Here is a 19464-nt window from a genome sequence, read left to right on the forward strand (position 1 = left end):
TAACATTAATGACACTGTTTATTGAATGGTTTACAACAAATGTTTTTTAACAATCATCTTTTTTAGGGTACCATGTCAGAACAATATGTTAAATATTATTGGTCATTTAAAATAATACTCATATTGTGTACTATAACATTGAAAATGTGTACTACAATCGTGGAAGTCAATTGAAAAAGAAACACGTGACAATTTAATAATTGTGCATTTATGTTGCATTCCTCATTTGGCACTCTCGAATAAAGATGATCATTTATATGGTTGATTTGACACAATCACATTTACCTTTAAATATCATTGTTAAAAAAAAAAAAAAGACTATCGTCATCTGTAATTACAGTAATGCTCTTCTGGAGTTAATAAAATTGGTACAACAACAATCATTTTAGTTAATGCTTATCAAAAGCATACCACCCTGATGCAGCTGTTTAAAAACAACAACCACACAATCCACACTGTACAAGCCAAGTGTAGAACAGGAATGATGCCGACTGAAGAAACCGAGCCATTGTCAAAAAGTGATTGCAACAACATGAGCCTTAGCAAAGAAAGAAAGAAAGAAAGTATGGTAGTGATTGCAAGTGCAATAACAGTTAATAAATATAACATAAGGCACATATAAAACTAAAACGTAAACGGCTATGTGATTGGATATAGAATTATAAATGTAAATGTTTTAAAAAGGCCTATTTTGCAAACTGCTGGTATTAATTTCCAACATGGAAGAGTAAAATATTAATATACAAACCAAGAGGTTAGATGTTTAAATAAAGTATAGGCCTCTAACAGTTAGACTCATTCAGTAACATTCACGTTAATCAGCTGTAACAAACAAACAGTATGATGAAATTAAGATGACTTGATTGTATGATAGGAAATTGTCACAGAATTACAATGACAAGTGTTAACGTCCTGTAAGTTCAAGAAGAGTCAAAAGAAAACTAAGTGACAAACACTCTTGTGACACAGCATCATCTGGCTGCTGGCTAACAAGGGCTAAAAATACCAGTGTGTTGCTCTGAGCGAGACATCCAGCTCCCACCGTGGTCCCCAGACACTGGCGACAGGATGTTCTGACCTTGGCAACCACAAGGGTCTCTGGGGAGGGATGTGCCCTGCTGGGAGTAGGGAGGAGGAACTGGACTAGTTTTGCCCCAACACTTCTTATCCAGAGTTTACAGGAATTTATTTTTAAACATGCTGTTATTGTCCTGGTGCCCTTGACATTAGCTTATAAAAAACATCTTTAACTGTACAAATGGCTTTTATCATTTTTTTTCCATCAATCATACAGCTCCTGTTACATTCACCTTTGTAAGCCGTGGATAACGTGTCACTATACAGTAGCAACCTGATCCATGTGGATTTGTTTTGTGCAATGTCTTCAGATCGTTATTTACAGTATGTGGCCTTCTTTATTTCATTTGCATATAACAAAAACACTGATTTTAATTGTCCATGGCAAATGACATAAAAAAAAACTGTGGAAAAGAGCATATTTTGTATTGGATTGTGCAATGGATAGTGTTGATGCTGAAGACAGATTGATTCCCCTGTGCCAGACAGGATCTGGAATCATTCTTAAATCAGTATTTGTCTTTTTTTAATAGGTGATAAGACTGCAATTTGCAAATACGTTTTGTGCCCTGTTTGTTGAGTTCAAAAGGGTTTAACATTGCAGAATGATCAGGAAGGAAGGAATGATAAAAATGTGGAAAAAGAAGATAATCCATTACTTTACTGGCTCTGGAGCCACTGCACTCTCAGTTCCTCCACCTCTCTGCCGTACCAGTCATGGAGTTTGGAGAAGCAGCCAGTGCCAGGGGAGACGGGGCTTTCCAGAGAGGCTCCTCTTCTCCTGGGTGGCACTGGTGGAGCCCTCATCCCGTCAGCCCCATAACCAATTACAGTGTTATTCCCAGAGTCTGTGCACGCTTCCCAGGCCACACAGGAAGACGCTCCCTCAACAAAGCCGTTAGCAAAGGCAGCTGGCGGTTTACTCCATGCAACTCCATTCTCCTTGGAACAATCAGAGATGAGCTGCACCTCATCCTGGAGGCTCTTTTGGGCAGGGAAGGGGCCTGCCATGGGAGAGGCACTTGATGATGACGATATGGAAGATGAAGATGATGAAGAAGAGGATGCTCCAGACCTAGACCGTGCCACCACCTGGTTTCGCCTGGAGGACAACTTAGGCCTGCCTTGCAGGCCTCCAACTCCAGCCCCGACACAGCCACCTCCTGCAGCCTCCTGGATCTCCTCCAGCTGCCTCTCCAGCTCCTTCACCACCAGCCTCATGTAGTCAAAGCTGGCCCTTGACAACGCTTTCACCCATGACTCCATGGCTGCTTGGTTCTCGGCAGCCATCTTGTACACCCGCGCTTTGGCACAGTCAAACTTGATGGCGAAGGCAAACTCCTCGGCTGACTCGCAAAGCTCTACGGTGCATCCTTCAAGGACGATGACACCGATGGGCTCTCGGCTGTCGCGCTCCTCAAAGTAGAAGAGCATGTTACCCTTCAGCACAAACCAGCGGCGGTGATACGCAGTGTTGCGCTCACCCTTTTTGAACAGGAAGCCCGTCTTGTCTGGGGGGGAGTCACAGGTGGCGTAGTGCGCCACGCTGCGTTCGTTCAGCTTCATCCTTCTTTTCCTTAGTAGATTCTTTATTTATCTAAAGAACATTGTAAAGACAGAGGGTCACCCCCAAAGTTAAAATGATTAGTCCATATTGAAGGATGTCACAAGAGTCAGTCTGCAGCAGATGAAAGACAAACCTGCTCTCTTTGCTGACTCTTGCCTTGACTGTAGCGCTCAGTGCTACATGACTGGTGGTTTATTGAAATGATATAATAAGGATGTGAGATGTTTTATGTTCACTAGGCAACTAGTCTATTTGTTCTTCTCTTGTTAAAAGGAGGTCAAAGTCAGAACAAAAAGTGTTTTACTACTGGGAACTTTAGAGTGGCAGATGTTTGTTAATGAGACTTCAACCGACATTTTCTGTTCTCCTCCCCACTGAGGCATTCTGCTAGCCCTCATCACAACACTGTTCTTTCACTTTCACATGTCAGGTGCACGACATAGACTAAAGGTGCACAGATATAACCTCAGACATAGTGCTGCCACAGGAAACCTATTGTGTAGTGTAGGAGAAATACAGCTTTTACCTGACCCACTGCAAATGTAGGCCGACTTATTACAACAGGGAGAAACTGTTGTATTATATGCTCTAATCACATGTTCAACTGTGGACTAGGGCTCAGACCTTCCCTTTGTGTAAACAACAACTAATCCAATTTGAATCTGTTAAGAAGTTAAAGTAAGGCTGGACACTGATGTAACTTCATTTATCACCTTACTTAGAATACCTACTTTGTTTGTCTTGTAGCTTTGACATTCGGTGTTGTTGTTGTTGTTATTGCTGCAGACTTTGAACCTGACTGGACCAAAATGCTGTCATTTATTAAAGTAAGGTATGTTTTTACTTACGTGTTTAAACTCATAGTCTGCTGAAATCCACTGTCCTCCTATCACACCTGGAGCTAATAACTTGACATGTCTCCATCTTGTTTTGTCTTTTTCGGTCTCTCCAAATTAAGGCTGTAAAAATACAAAAGGCGTTACACACTTATATATTTGCACTCCACAACTGCAAGTTACATTACTCCGCAGCGCTGTGGCGATAGGCCTGGCAATGTGAGACTACATTAGACAAGATCGTAGTCTTGCTGGTTTCTTCCGAGTGGAAAAGACAAGTGAATGTCCGTCGTCCAGTTTGTTTCAGACATGAGAGGCTAACATTGTTTTAGTACACAGTTGTTTTTTCCACCTCTGCTAGCATAATCGTGCTTGGACGAATGATTCAGTCTCAATCGGTGCTGGTTGGCTAGTGGGGTTGGTCACAAGCTTTTGACACATCAGCACTTTGCGGGAATTCAGATCACAGGGACACAACTATAAATGAACACTGACTGAAAAGTATCTGTTCTTGTCAACTAGCTAACGCATAGCCTATTGAGTGAATACAAATGAGCATCTAGCGTCAGCATTTCCAGCTAAGCACTAGCTTGCACTTATACACTGTGAGTTAGTTAAACTCACATGTGTATGGCAGTATCTATCTAGGTTAGCTTTTTATTACCTGCAGATAAAGACGTCTCCTCAGGCAGACGATCTCCTCGTTGTTTATTTTTCCCCTTTATCGCTCTTTCTTCTTTCCGTTTTCTTCCCGAGCACGTCACCGACAGGGAGGAGGCACGTTTCGTGTGGTGGGTATGGCGAGTGGACAGTGCCGCAGATAACCTACGGAAGGAGACTGTCGTGACGACGGGGAGTAGCCTTCTTCTTCTCCTGGGTATCCTTTGAATGACACTATCCACTCGCAACAGACTGGGCGGGATCGTCATTACAACTTTCCTGCTGTGAATCTCTCGTCATCTGGATGAGCGGTGACTTAAAACATGCGCACCCAGTCTTTGCCCTTGGAAAGTTGGCATTTAGACATCTGCTACCGGATCCGGCTTTACCTGCATACAGGTGCTGGTCATATAATTAGAATATCATGAAAAAGTTGATTTATTTCAGTAATTCCATTCAAAAAGTGAAACTTGTATAATGTATACATTCATTCCACACAGACTGATATATTTCAAGTGTTTATTTCTTTTACTTTTGATGATTAGAACTGACAACTAATGAAAACCCCAAATTCAGTATCTCAGAAAATTAGAATATTGTGAAAAGGTTCAATATTGAAGACACCCGGTGCCACACTCTAATCAGCTAATTAACTCAAAATACCTGCAAAGGCCTTTAAATTGTCCCTCAGTCTAGTTCTGTAGGCTACACAATCATGGGGAAGACTGCTGACTTGACAGCTGTCCAAAAGATGACCATTGACACCTTGCACAAGGAGGGCAAGACACAAAAGGTCATTGCTAAAGAGGCTGGCTGTTCACAGAGCTCTGTGTCCAAGCACATTAATAGAGAGGCTAAGGGAAGGAAAAGATGTGGTAGAAAAAAGTATACAAGCAATAGGGATAACCGCACCCTGGAGAGCATTGTGAAACAAAACCCATTAAAAAATGTGGGGGTGATTCACAAAGAGTGGACTGCAGCTGGAGTCAGAGCTTCAAGAACCATCACGCACAGACGTATGCAAGACATGGGTTTCAGCTGTCGCATTCCTTATGGAGATGCAGATTTCATTTTCCAACAGGACTTGGCACCTGCACACAGTGCCAAAGCTACCAGTGCCTGGTTTAAGGACCATGGTATCCCTGTTCTTAATTGGCCAGCAAACTCGCCTGACCTTAACCCTATAGAAAATCTATGGGGTATTGTGAAGAGGAAGCTGCGATACACCAGACCCAACAATGCAGAAGAGCTGAAGGCCACTATCAGAGCAACCTGGGCTCTCATAACACCTGAGCAGTGCCACAGACTGATCCACTCCATGCCATGCCGCATTACTGCAGTAATTCAGGCAAAAGGAGCCCCAACTAAGTATTGAGTGCTGTACATGCTCATACTTTTCATGTTCATAGTTTTCAGTTGGCCAACAATTCTAAAAATCCTTTTTTTGTATTGGTCTTAAGTAATATTCTAATTTTCTGAGATACTGAATTTGGGGTTTTCATTAGTAGTCAGTTATAATCATCAAAATTAAAAGAAATAAACACTTGAATTATATCAGTCTGTGTGGAATGAATGTATACATTACTTTCACTTTTTGAATGGAATTACTGAAATAAATCAACTTTTTCATGATATTCTAATTATATGACCAGCACCTGTATACAGTATGGTATGGACCCTGACAATGGGGGCTTCGTCTGGCAAAGCCTATATATATATAATATTATAAATATTGTGAAAATTATTCCGTCTCAATTAAATGTCTGATTATGACTTTTTTATTATTATATCTATTCAACATTATATACCTTGAATGTCTTTGTCCATCATACGTTTGACTTGATTTCCAACTGATTAAAACTCCCGATAATTAGATATAGATTAATATTGAATTTGATATTGATCAAGGACTGGAATATAACAGAACCACCTTACAGCAAAATATGCATCGGTGGAAAAGGACTGACATTTTTTACTTATACTGTAGTTGAAGAGCTTAAACGATTAATTGATTAGTCTATACAGAAAATTCATGATATATTAATAATTTTTTAAGCTAAAATGGCCAAATATTCTCTTGTTGGACCTCAAAATTCTCTCAAATCAGACAGGGTTCATGCCTGGCCGACAGTCTTCACACAACACTAGACGCCTACTTAACATCATCCACTCGTCAAGTAATGATATCCCAGAAATTGTGGTGTCCCTCGACACTGAAAAGGCCTTCGACAGGGTCGAGTGGGGGTACCTGTACAAGGCAATGGACATGTTTGGCGATATTACAGTACCCAAAGACTGAGGGGGGTCTGGCACTCCCTAACTTCAGACAATATTACTGGGCAGCTAACTTGCAAAAACTCTTATACTGGATGAGCGACGACTGCGCCTCACTACCTGTCTGGGTACATTTGGAGAGGGCGAGCTCACACCTTCCACTGCGGTCGGTCCTCTGCTCCCAACTCCCTTTGCCCTCAACATCTATAGGCGCATGCCCGATTGTATCCCTCTCGCTTAAGATCTGGAGTCAGGTTAGGAAAAACTTTGGCTTACCGGGCCCTTCCGTCTTGACCCCACTGCTTAAAAACGATGTCTTTACACCCTCAAGTTCAAACCTGGCATTTAGGGCCTGGCACAGTAATGGCATCGTCAGTATCAAGGACCTATACAAGGATGGCATATTTGCGTCCTTCACAGAGCTCTCTTCACTTTATGGTTTGCCGAAGTCACACCTCTTTAGCTTTTTCCATATTAAGAGACTTTGTCAAGAAGACATTGCCTCACTTTACAAACCGCCCCCCCGAAACCCTGACTGACTTCCCTCCTGGCGATAGACCCCAACCGTAAGTTGGTCTGTATTGTGCGATTCTCTATGCTCGGCCTCAGTGGTGCAAAAAGTGGGTATGCGCTATAAGCGGCGCATAGGGGTACAGCACCATGGGGGTGCCAAAGCAATGGTAAAAAATTATTTTAAAAAAAATTATTTTTTTGGTATTTTCTATATGTAGCTGCTGTTGTGCATTTCTAAATCCTTTCTGCATTTCCTCAATGTTATATAGCATGAGGAAATGTTATGAGGAAATGGGGCGCCTACTCTAGCCTGTTTAGAGGACTAACAGGCTAGAGTAGGCGCCCTATCTCATAAAATTCCATCATAGAATTTTGACACAGAAGTGGGAGGGGAGGGCACCGTGAGCGCTGACCGAGCAGGTACGAGTAGTGAGTTGTTGTCTATGGAAAAAGATGGATAAAGCAATAAAGCTGTCGGGGGCTGAAAATAGAAAAATAAAGAGGGAAGAGGAGATAGAGCAGCTAAATTAGTGGATGGTGAAAGGCAACCAAGGGGGTAAGCTTCTCTTCACAACCCGAACCTCCTATGGCGCCATTTTTATGCTAATAAGCACTCACCCCCGCGTTAGCATTCCATTGACTGCCATTCATTTTGACGTAACTTTGACAGCAAATAACTTTACATCTGAAGCGTTTAAAGACTTTATTTGTCCATTGTTTATTTCTAAAGAAACACGACAATGTATAAAAGGCTCCATTACCTTGTACCTCACGTTATGGCTCCATAGCAGACGTTTTTGTAAAAATAGGCTAACGATTGTGTCATAACCACGGGACTTACTGTCGCATAGTAGAGGAATTACCGTATAGTACAGGAGAAGCTCGCAGACAGTTTCGACTTACATTAGCTGTTTAAGTTTAATTACTAATGTTAACTAGCATTTTAGTTAGCAATAATTAGCCTGTGTCCATGTTATCTTCTTACATATACCTACGCTCTCCGTCTCTGCAAGATTGGGAATGATTGAGATTTCTCTTGGCACAGCTACCAGAAGACTTACAACTTTCAGACAGGTTGCTCACGTCACATTTACGTCGTCTCTCTCAGTTGGAGGCTGCGCAGTAACGCTCAGCGCTCACTGGAAAAGTGCTTCTAATGGCATTCACTGGTCTCCGTCCAGAGCAACGGGATCTGTTGGTCCATTCTTATATACTGTCTACGAAGGCAACAGGTAGGATTTAAAGTGTGACATCTGTGCTTGGAGGCTTGCAAATATTCATGTTAACAGACTAGCTAGCATTTGCTAACACTGGGAATGTAGCAACCAAATGGGGGTTTACGGCTAGCTTAGAATATGCAAAACCGAGGTTGCTGAGCTGAAAACTGGAAAATATAAGGTAGCATGAATAGAATAAATGACAAGAATCTGGAAAACACAACTAATGCAATAACTCTGGTTTACCATGGAATCATGCATAGTTTTGCTACCAAATGTGGATGTGTTCTCAGATTAGCAAGTGTTTGCTAACATTAGCAGCTAAAGTGGGGTTTATGCTTAATGCAAACCAATGTTGCTGATAGCTACATTTAGATTTTGGTTAAACCCTATGGTACCAATCCCATGCATGACATAGCTTAATTTTATTAATGTAAAATAACAACTGGTAAATATAAGGTAGCATGCACAATAAATGACAAGAATACTGGAAAACATAACTTATGCAATAACTCTGGTTTACCATGGAATCATTAATAGATTTTGTTTTACCATTAGCTGTTCATGTTAGCTGTGTTGTCAGATATTCAGGCTATAGTCACATCTGTTGGGTGACATGGAAGCTGTAATTAGAGGGTCACATCTCTCTCTATCTTTAAAGGTCTGTGCTAAGTGGCTCTCTATATTTGTACTTTTTAAAATCCAAAATGTGAATGTAATTTCAACAGCAGCACAACCTTACTGCATAATAATTGTCTTATCTGATGCCATCACTAGGCTGATTTAAGAATTGAATTTAGGCTGCTATATTTAACAGTGAGTTAATTTCATTCAGGTGTGAGGATGGTGGATCAGGAAAGACAGGGGAAGGCAACAGGTAGGTCTAACATTAGGTGGAAGTGTAGGGGGAGCCACTTGATACCAACAGATTCATTTCTTAATATTATTAATATGGAAAATCTATTACGTTTGTTTGACAATATGTCTTAGTGGAGAAGAACACAGGCAAGGAGTGAATGAGACAGACATGAGGTCGGCGATGGCATCAAGTTGAGATGACACCATTGATGACATCAGGTTGGTAGACGCGTAACTATCGGTAAGCAGGGTAAGCGGCGCTTACGGGCCCAGACCAATCAGGGGCCCGCGTGACTGGAAGATATTGATTGACAGCCTATCGCATTTGGCCACTGACCAAGCGAGAGTGAGAATGGGTCAAATTAATTTCCTTGTTTCAGAGACCGTTCTCTTCACGTGTGTGACTCGAATCTCACATTTACCAACAAAACGTACAACGAAAGACCGTGCAGAACATTTCAGACCGTCCTGCCAACCTGTAAACATTTTAACATCAATGTACGCTGTAACGTTTTTTCACTCTAAAGTCACTGAAAGCTGCTGCTGTTTACATTCTGTCTGATCTCTGCAGCGGGCGGGGCTGCTGAGTTCCCCCCACGACTGACACACACACACACACACACACACACACACACACACACACACACACACACACACACACACACAAAATCACACACGGTGGATGCAGGAAAAACCGGAGATGAGACGTACAGGATGACCTAAATTGAGGACAGCTACACTCGTTTTTTTTTTTTATTTGATTCATTCAATAAATTATTACTTTTTGTCTTAAATCCACCAGCCATTTTCATATTATACCAACATTTGCAGCATCCTGAGCCTTTTTGGTAAGGTTCCTAGGAAATCTCAGCCCAGAGTAATTAATTAATAGTAATAATTATTATTCTCCCCAAAACAAGTTTCCTTTTTTTTTTTAAAGAACTATATGAAAAACTTTTTTTGCAATTTTCACTCATCGCAACTTCTATTGCAAAATCAGGCATTTTGGGCCGCAACAATCTAAAAAAAAATTGCCACGAAATCCTGGAGGGACTGCCCTTATGTGTTATGGGTAGCATTCACTAGTGTTTTTGTTGTTGTTGTTGTTGTGGTGCGCGTAGGCTACTCCTGATTTTGTCAGTCATCTCATCTCTTATATGCTGTGTCTCTATGATCCTATCCTGTCCTATTGATGGTAGCCTACTCGTGGACATTGCGCCGTCATCACGTGCTGTAGTAGGGGGGCCCGCCTTGCTAATCCTGCTTAGGGGCCCGGTGTTGGCTCGTTACGCCACTGCAGGTAGGAGTTCTATTGGTTAGACCGCACAAAACTAAATGTCCAGTATGGTTTGAAGTTCTGTTCTGACCAACCGATTCACTGTGTCCTTTTTGGGGAAAAAATAGTGCAGACAGAGATGGAAAATATAACAATTAGCCTATGTCTGACAGCGGGGACATAGTAAACAAAGAAGAACGCAAATTTAAACATCCGCAACGCATATGCTTGAATGCCATCAATGATGATTTATTTATTGTAATGAAAATAAAGTACAAGAAAAAAGTGGGCTACAATAATGTGGTTGCCACGGGGGCAACCAGGGGTGATGATTAGATTGCCACTTGTCACAATTTTGTTGCCAAGGGCAACCGGGCAACCGTTAATGTTGAGCCCTATATATATATACACCATATCATTATTTATAATTATGGTAGGCCTACAGTGGCTGATATACTTTAAAGTAAACCTTTATTATTTAAAGCCCATACATGATGAGGTCCGGCACACTTATTTATTTATTTATATAGTTTTTTTTTTGTGTGTGTGTGGGGGGGGGGGGGGGGGGTGCCAAAATTATTGCTGCATACCCCTCTGACACTGGGTAGTTGCGCCTCTGCTCAGCCTCCACGAACACTCGTACTTTGACAAAAGCTGCATGGGAGAGCGATCTGATCATGACTATTACGGACCAACGATGGGACCTTGCTCTGGCTATGGTTCACTCTTCCTCCATATGTGCTCATCATGGCAAGGTCCTTCATAAAGTCCACTATACAAACGTGAAACTGTCCAAAATATTCCCCACTATCCGGGATGCTTGTAACAGGTGTAACCAGTCTCCCGCCAACCATACTCATATGTTCTGGTCTTGCCCCAAATGTACAACCTTCTGGGTGAGCATTTTTGACACCATGAGCAGAGCCTATGGTCACATTATCCCCCCCAACCCTTTGTCAGCCATTTTCGGCATTTCCTCTGACGCTGACCTCCGTCGGGCCATGGCGTTTAATCTTCAAGTAACTGATGCAGCTGCTGTTGCCATTTAATGTGTTTCTCTCTCTGAAACGTTTGCTCATACTGCTTTTTGGTAACTTTGATTAAGGGTGATGCTCTTGTAGCCGGTTTAATTTCCTCTATTTGACTCCCAGTTCACAGAGCCTTGACACTCTACAAGATTAATTTGCAACAACACAGCTTATATACGTAATAAAGAATACAGAGATAAAAATCAACCATTTCTGCACTTGAAGTTATTGTTCAGTCCATAAAATATACACAGACACACCAACATTATGTGTAAAGTGTTTACTTCTCACAAGTTTTTTTTCCAACAGTTTGTGGACACGCAACAAAATATCACCGACAGCTTTTTGAGACATTCCAATCATTTTTTTAAACTGATTCTTGATTGATCCAGAGTTTGATCATGAATTCAGTCTCTGTGTCCAGTGAGAACAAAGAGGTGGAGTTTATTTGTGGTGTCTCCAGTCTGAATATGGAGAGAGGCTGTGTTGTTGCTCTACAATTCCCACAATTGTATTATTCAAAAATGGCCTATGAAAATGTGTTTCCTATTCTTCCCTTTTATTCTCTTTATTTTTCAGTTTGTCCTTGTAAAGTACTTCATAATCTTCTGGCTATATGAATACACTTTATTATTATTATTTAATTACTAAGTATGTCATTGGCCTAAGCAATGTGATAAACAGAACATTTGTCAGGTTTATAGTGGCTGCAGAAATAACCTGATGGACATCATATGAGTAAATGTGAGGGACTACTTCTTAACTCTGTGTTATGGAGAGCAGAGCACCCTGCATATTGGACCCACCAACATACAGCCTCTCCACAGAAATGCATAGAAAAACACAGTGATGGCAGGACAAAGTGAAGAGTCAGTCATGCTTTCATTCATTCAGCCCCATGCCTCCTGTCTGATAAAGCACAACTAGGTATTTGGTTTACGCCATTAATCTTCTCCACCTTTCTCACAATACAGCCCCTTCTGTAAAGTTTCTTGAAGTGATATTACTGAAGCACTTTTTTCATCCATACAAACACCATCCTGTTGCTATATATAAATAACTCATCCTCTATGCCCTGCTGAAAAACACATACCTCGAGGGAATGTCAGCTTTCGTCAAAGTACCTCTCAGTCATCCAACACAATATAAAAAATATTATCTCTTTAAATGTTAAAGTCTCTGTAGAAAAATGCCTGAAATATATAGATATCAAACATGTACATGTATTTTTGTATACAAAGAACATTTGATGCAAATTATTACTTCTTCAAGGATCCTTTAAAGCTGTAACTATGGCACTATACTGTATCTCTGCATGTTATTTTGTCATGACACGAGTTGAGCACATAGCTTCTGATATACAATGGACAATGGATAATCTCTGGACACAGATCAGTGACCACATCTTCATTCATTTCCACCCTTTCCAACCTGTCTATGATTGAGCATATGTCACATGCTGACATAATAATATGTTGTCCTTATCTGCAGTCCAGCAGTGTTTTGCTCACAGGCAGACTTGTCGGGCTCTCCAGACACAAACAATTACAATTCTTAAAAAGCAAATTCCATCGGTTGAGTGGAGCTATTGATTTCCATCTGAGTATGCACACAACAAATGTCTGTGTAGACATCAATCAAATACTGGCATCATTTCACCCCATGTTGTACCTCTTCATCTAAACTTGCACTTTACTTTTGATGATAGAGTTTCAGCAGCATTCTAATCTTTAATTCAACTATTTCTATGTACGAAAAATATCACCTCCACAACTATAAATCCATCGATCTGTATACACTTACATGTAGATAAAGTGACTGCCCTCCCTATTTCCCCAGTTTCACAGCAGCATTGCCCTGGAACAACTGTGCCTGGAGGTTGTTCAGTGCTCAAAAGTAAAAGTATGAATTTGTCTAGATGATCTCCTGGTGATTAAGAGCCATTAGTGATATATGTAAAAAAGAAAAAAAGGTTGATGCTTGGCCTCAGCCCTGGCTCCTCTCGCCCTGATCAACCAGGGTCGATCAGTGTATGAAACAAGCATCCCTTCCACTCGTATGGCCCTGCAGAGGAAAAAAGAGGAAACACATTAGTGTGAATATCTGACTGCACAGAGGAGAGCCACTTGACAGCACCAACAGCCACTTCTTGTAGAGCAAAATAAAAATATACCAAGGTATCATTGCCCACACACAAGCCCCCAGACACAGACACAAGTCATCAAAGTTAATAGGACTGAAGCGTCTGGCACATTGTCCTCCATAGATTAAAAAGCCTTCCCTCTTGTGAAAAGACAGTCACCTAACCTCTTGTTTCTCCTTAAATAGTTTTATTTTTATTTTTTAAAATATTTATTTAGGCATTTTAGGCCTTTATTCGACAGGACAGATGAAGACATGAAAGGGGAGAGAGAAAGGCAACGACATGCAGCAAAGGGCCATTTTTCCCCAGCGTTTCTTAGTCAAGTGTGGAGTGGTTCATTGAGCAGAGGACCACATCTGGATCATTGTGGCTCTTTCAAATCTTATCCTGTTGTTGAGATATTGTGTACCTCTCCTGAGTAAGGTGCAGCTGATGCCTCTAACTTTTAACAATCTCCAAAGCAGCGTGAAATCCTCACATTAAGTTTGCTTCAACCCCAAAGCTTTCTGTATTGCACTGAACCATCTCAAGTCCTTTGACACTTTCTCACACACATGGCTGCATGTTCTCATGCATGCCTTTTTGCACTCTCATACACATTAAAACACATGCGCAAGTATCTATTTACCATTAAAATGTATTCATATGAGTGTGCACACACATTTTGACACGGACACATACACAAGCCCACTCACTTGCCACTGATAAAGAAGCACCAAGACGAGCCAGAATCCATGCCCTATGTGCACCGGATTTACTTTTGAATGCTCTGATGTTTGGCAATGTAGGTCATGTCTAGTTTCTATTCTAATGAACTTTGCTTATAGTATGTCCATTACAGATGAAATGCCTCTGGCAATAACATTACAGTTATTCAGCTTTCATTTTGTTTAATGTTTTCCTCATAACATTTTCATTTTCAATGATCATAATGAAATGCAGTCTATTGAGGGAAACACAAATCTAAGTAAATGATGCATGCAGATTGGGGATGAGCAAATAGATAACTGTCTCTCTTGGCAGACTATCACCACTAACAATCAGACAGAGAAACAACAGCTTATTAATATTCACAGGCAAAATGTGTGTCTCACTCTGACACATTTATTGAGTTTTATGCACTGTGCACTTGCCAGGTTGGAAAACGAGATGAAGACAATGCAGTTAGAAGAAATATAAGCACTCATTAGACTATTGTGTTAGAAGACAACAAATCACAGTAACAGGTTTACATTTACAAATGTGACTATAACAATGTAACCATTCAGCTCCATTAGATTTTTTTATTAATTATGGAAGCAGTGGGTGACGTGGGGAAAACACACAACCTTTAAATTGAGAATCTTCTGTACACAATCATTTATTAGCAGAGGCATAACAACCAGGAGAAGATGCTTTCATCTCTAGAGGGTCGTTTGTAATTCAAGGTAAGAAGTGAAGGATGCAGAGGCTGCTGCAGCTCTGGAAAGAAAAAGTCAGTGAACTTTTTGATTAAAAATGGAAATGTTGCAAAAGGTGTTTGCTGTACAAAGTGTCAGATATAGTTTTCATAATAGATACCCCACCCACAAATATACAGAGATACATGTGCACAGAGAAATTATGCATACAGCTGCTGCCGAGTGGGAGTGAAGCATCATCCAAGGGGAGAGGAAGAAAGAAACGAAGAAAGAGTCAGAGAGAGAGTGAGTCAAGGAGAGAGAGAGACAGAGAGAGAGAGAGAGAGAGAGAGAGAGAGAGAGAGAGAGAGAGGTGGGCTTTGAACTGGAGTTATGAGCTGTAGGGAGTAGGTCAGTGCAGTTGAGTCAGTCCTGACTCATGATGGAGGCGGTGAAGATCCACCTCCTCCCTGCCCATTACAACTTCATCCTCAAGCCTGGAGTACTGGAGCTCAGATGGCCATTACATTACAAAAACAGTGATAAACTCCTACATCCATGATCAGTGGAGCACTGGTTTCTGTGTTACAGGAACAATCTCATAACAAGTCATGAATGTATTAATGTCATGTGACAATGAACGAGGAATCCAAACATGAGGGGCCCATTTTTTGCAGCAAGAGCTGGTCAGCCAGTGCAAATGTAAAATAGTTTATCCCACTTTCCATTGTGGATGCCATTAATGCATGCACATTTACAGTATTCTTTCTTCCCTCTCCATAAATATGAGGCTGGTAAATGTTTAAAATTAATCATCAATATCAAAATAATGACGTCAATATGTAATTTAAAATACATGTTGACAACATGTTAGTAAAAATATAGAGGAGATTAAAAGTGAGATATGACAGGATATGACTTGTCATTATATATTGTTAAAGAAAAAAAGAGTACTTTGATTGGTACTGGTACTGAAGTTCAAGAATTGTATACATAGCTGAAAAAACAATACCCAGGCTTAGTAACACTGCATCAAGCATAAGCTAATAAAAAGCACTCACACTGTGAGTTGGAAAGGGAAATGTACTGTACTTAAGTCACTGTAATAGTTTAGAAAGTGCATAAACATCAACATTTGTTGTCAAGGCTTTTCAAACAACTTTGCTTCTCATCCTTGAGTTGTAGCCTGTGCAAGGTGTTTTTGCTTTAGTGTTTGGGTGACTGGTCAACAAAATGCAATACATTTAATCTCACAGACAGTAGATTTAATTTAGTGGAAAAACTCAGTCAGGAGCAAATACTTTTGATTGAAAACTTAAATAAAAACTGAGAAACATATTACAGTATTTGGGAGGAGGACAGTGATGTGCTTTTAAACATAAAAAAGAGGATTATTATTAGGGCTGCAACTAACGATTATTTTAATAATCGATTAATCTGTCGATTATTTTTTCGATTAATCGATGAATCGGATAAAAAAACAAAAAAACATTAATTTACATCAACTCAATACATACTTACATACATACTTGTTGTTTTAGTTAATACTTGTGTAAAGGTAAGTAACCCAAAGAGCAGATACAGACAACACACACACACACACACACACACACACACACACACACACACACACACACACACACACACACACACACACACACACACACACACACACACACACACACACACGTTCACTTGAAACTTATTCATTAAATTATTACCATCATTGTAGTAAGTGCAAGTGAAGTTCATTTGTACACCACATTTAAATACAGCTTAAGATGACCAAGTGCTATAAAAGAACTTTAAAATGAAATTAAAAAGTACAACACACACAAATATATTTGTCAACAATAACTGATATGGGACAAAGCACAGAATATATACATGACAATAGATTGAAAAATGAATGGGCCAAAAAAGGCGAGTGAATAAAAACGTGTCTTTAGTCTTGCAAATGTCGTTGCCAACTTTTTTAATAATCAAATTTTATCGATTTTATCGATTCGTTGTTGCAGCCCTAATTATTATGTTCAACTCTATTTCCCCAAACACTGTGTAAAGTGAAACTAATGGTGAAAAAAGAGAAAAGAAACACTCACAGGGAAAAAGAAAAAAAAGGCAGATCCCTATACTTTTCTGTACAGTGTGTTACTTTAATCATACAATACCAAGGCCACTGTGTCAATTAAACAGTGCATTAGCTAGTAAGGCAGTGCAACAGCAGCAAAAGCCCTTATGAGCTGCATCTATTGATGATACTGGCACACTGCTCTGTTCAACCTGAATGTGTGTGTGTGTGTGTGTGTGTGTGTGTGTGTGTGTGTGTGTGTGTGTGTGTGTGTGTGTGTGTGTGTGTGTGTGTGTGTGAGAGAGAGAGAGAGCGCTGCTGCCGGACTCATTAAGATCCATTATTCCAAGGTAAATACAGTGAAAAGCAATCATCTTGAGGGCAAACATGCATCCACATCAATCTTACATAGCAGCAAACACAATACAGCCCAAACAGTCAGCCTCAGTCACATTACTGTTTCTCTTTTACAATCTCCCATTCTGCCTCTCTCTTTCACACATGCTGTCTTTTCTTTTTTCTCTCTGTCACACTCTCTCCCTCTGTGCCCCCCCCACCCCCACTCCTACTCTTTCTGGTTTTTCTAATGGCTGAATATCATCCACTGATCTCTAATCCAGATGCCGATTTTAGATTTGTAAGGCCAGCAATGTCGTGCATTGGATTTACTCATCAGTGTGTGCTATTTAATAGCCTACTTTTCTCAGCCTTAACCTCCAGGCTTCCTACCCTCACAACCCAAAACACACACACACACACACACACACACACACACACAAATATATATATATATATATGATATATCTATAATAAATGTACAGTTTTAACTGGGTTAACATCCTGCACCATAAACACACACAACTTCACCCACAACCCTTTTACCTTTAAGTCCCTTTTCTTACTTACTTTTGTTAGCATGCTCTCTCTCTCTCTCTCTCTCTCTCTCTCTCTCTCTCTCTCTCTCTCTCTCGCTCTCTGTTTATCATAACCAATATGTGCAGCAGCAGTTTAGAGCTGTGCTGGGGCTAATGTTGGTCCAAAGGTTGTCTGAGGCAGTACTGTTATCTCTTGGAGTATAATCCGGCTAATTAAGAGCATTGCTGGGAGCAAGGTGCTCCCATTCTCATTCAACTCCAGGCTATGCTGTCTACTCAAGTCTGCCAAACTGACATGTGCTTTTACACACACCTATCACACACATAAATGTGTGCACCGACATAGTAAAATATTTATCGACAATTGATTGGAAAATGATTTCAGATGTATTTGTGATTTCAGCTGAATGCACACTTAGTTTTCACACACACAGGGAACACAGGCTTCATTAAATATGCTGCTTAATAAAAGCTAATAAAGTGGAGAATACTGAATGCTCATATAGACGATGATGGTTATTTACTGCTGATTTATATTCCCTTAAGGAAATAAAGTCCAGCATTTTCCTGGCTGATTCATTCTACCCAGGAACAGAATTGATTAGCTTCCTGTCCACTCAGTCTCAGACTGATATCACAGTGAGTGATAGTGGGGGTCTACACAAATGGGAGTTGAGTTATTTATATTAGACAATGATATACAAGATTTTTCAATTAGAAATTGCTATAAGGCTATCAGTAGACACAAATCAAAATGGCAGTTTTGTCATCTAACACTTCTCTCTCGTCACCAGCCCACCATGCCACTCTCTTGTCCTGTACTCCTACAGTCTGACACGTCAGCATAATGGGACTTGGAGACACAAGAGATGATGAAGGAAACAAACGCACTATTTCTCAGCCCTAACTCTTCATCTTGGCAGGCTTGTGTGGAGGTATAGATGCCAGTACCTGTCTGCAACAACTCTAATGTAATGGTGCATCCTATAACAGCCTTCATTTATGTATATGTGTGTGTTGTGGAAAGTTACTTGTGGAAGTGTCACTTTTTGGGAAGATCGTTAGGGTTTTGGATGAAATATGACGGAAACGGTTTTCTTGTTTCATCCAGAAGGACATGAATTAATTAGAGCCCTTCTCTGAAAGAACTTTCTGAGTTTGAGACTCGTTAGTACCAAGAGCTTCCAGATAGACACAGAAACAATTTAGTTTTAGTGTTGTCAGCAATCTTCTGTGAAATGTTCAAAGTCACTGTACATTTTCAATCAAGCTGCCAACAAAACTCACACTCTGCACACATATGCCTAGCCATGCACCCACAAATACATACACACACATGAAAATACTGTACAGGACATAAACAAATACATTTGTATGCAGATAGACTCACAGATATGCATCAGTGCACACATGCAATTGCTCTTTTTCTTCCTCCCTTTCTCTTCCTGACAAACACACTCATACATGCACAAACACTCACCGCTTCTTCCTGATCTTTCTGTGTACGTCTCAGCGCCCATGGCGATGCCTTCCTTTCTGTTCCATTTACTTGATCCATCCTATTCCCAACTCTTTCTTTTTTCTGTTTGGATAATCCAAAGTTTAATTGGAGTAGAAAGTGCTCATAAAGTAGAAAACACTATGAATGATTCAAGAATGTTTAAGTTAGACAGAACAAGGGGGTTCAGCG

At 40.4% G+C, this 19464-nt stretch overlaps 1 protein-coding gene across 1 annotated transcript; it reads right to left on the reverse strand.

The window, feature by feature from the left end:
* On the reverse strand, positions 1-4361 carry LOC144518390 (sesquipedalian-1-like). Its single transcript, XM_078251042.1, has 3 exons — positions 4145-4361; positions 3493-3603; positions 1-2674 (listed from the first exon to the last, which is right to left on the reverse strand). The coding sequence occupies exon 3, from the start codon at positions 2641-2643 to the stop codon at positions 1738-1740; it is 906 nt and encodes a 301-aa protein (XP_078107168.1). The 5' UTR covers positions 2644-2674; positions 3493-3603; positions 4145-4361; the 3' UTR covers positions 1-1737.
* Between the last annotated feature and the right edge of the window lie 15103 nt (positions 4362-19464).

Source organism: Sander vitreus, chromosome 5 (assembly GCF_031162955.1).
Source record: "Sander vitreus isolate 19-12246 chromosome 5, sanVit1, whole genome shotgun sequence".
Classification (NCBI taxonomy): domain Eukaryota; kingdom Metazoa; phylum Chordata; class Actinopteri; order Perciformes; family Percidae; genus Sander; species Sander vitreus.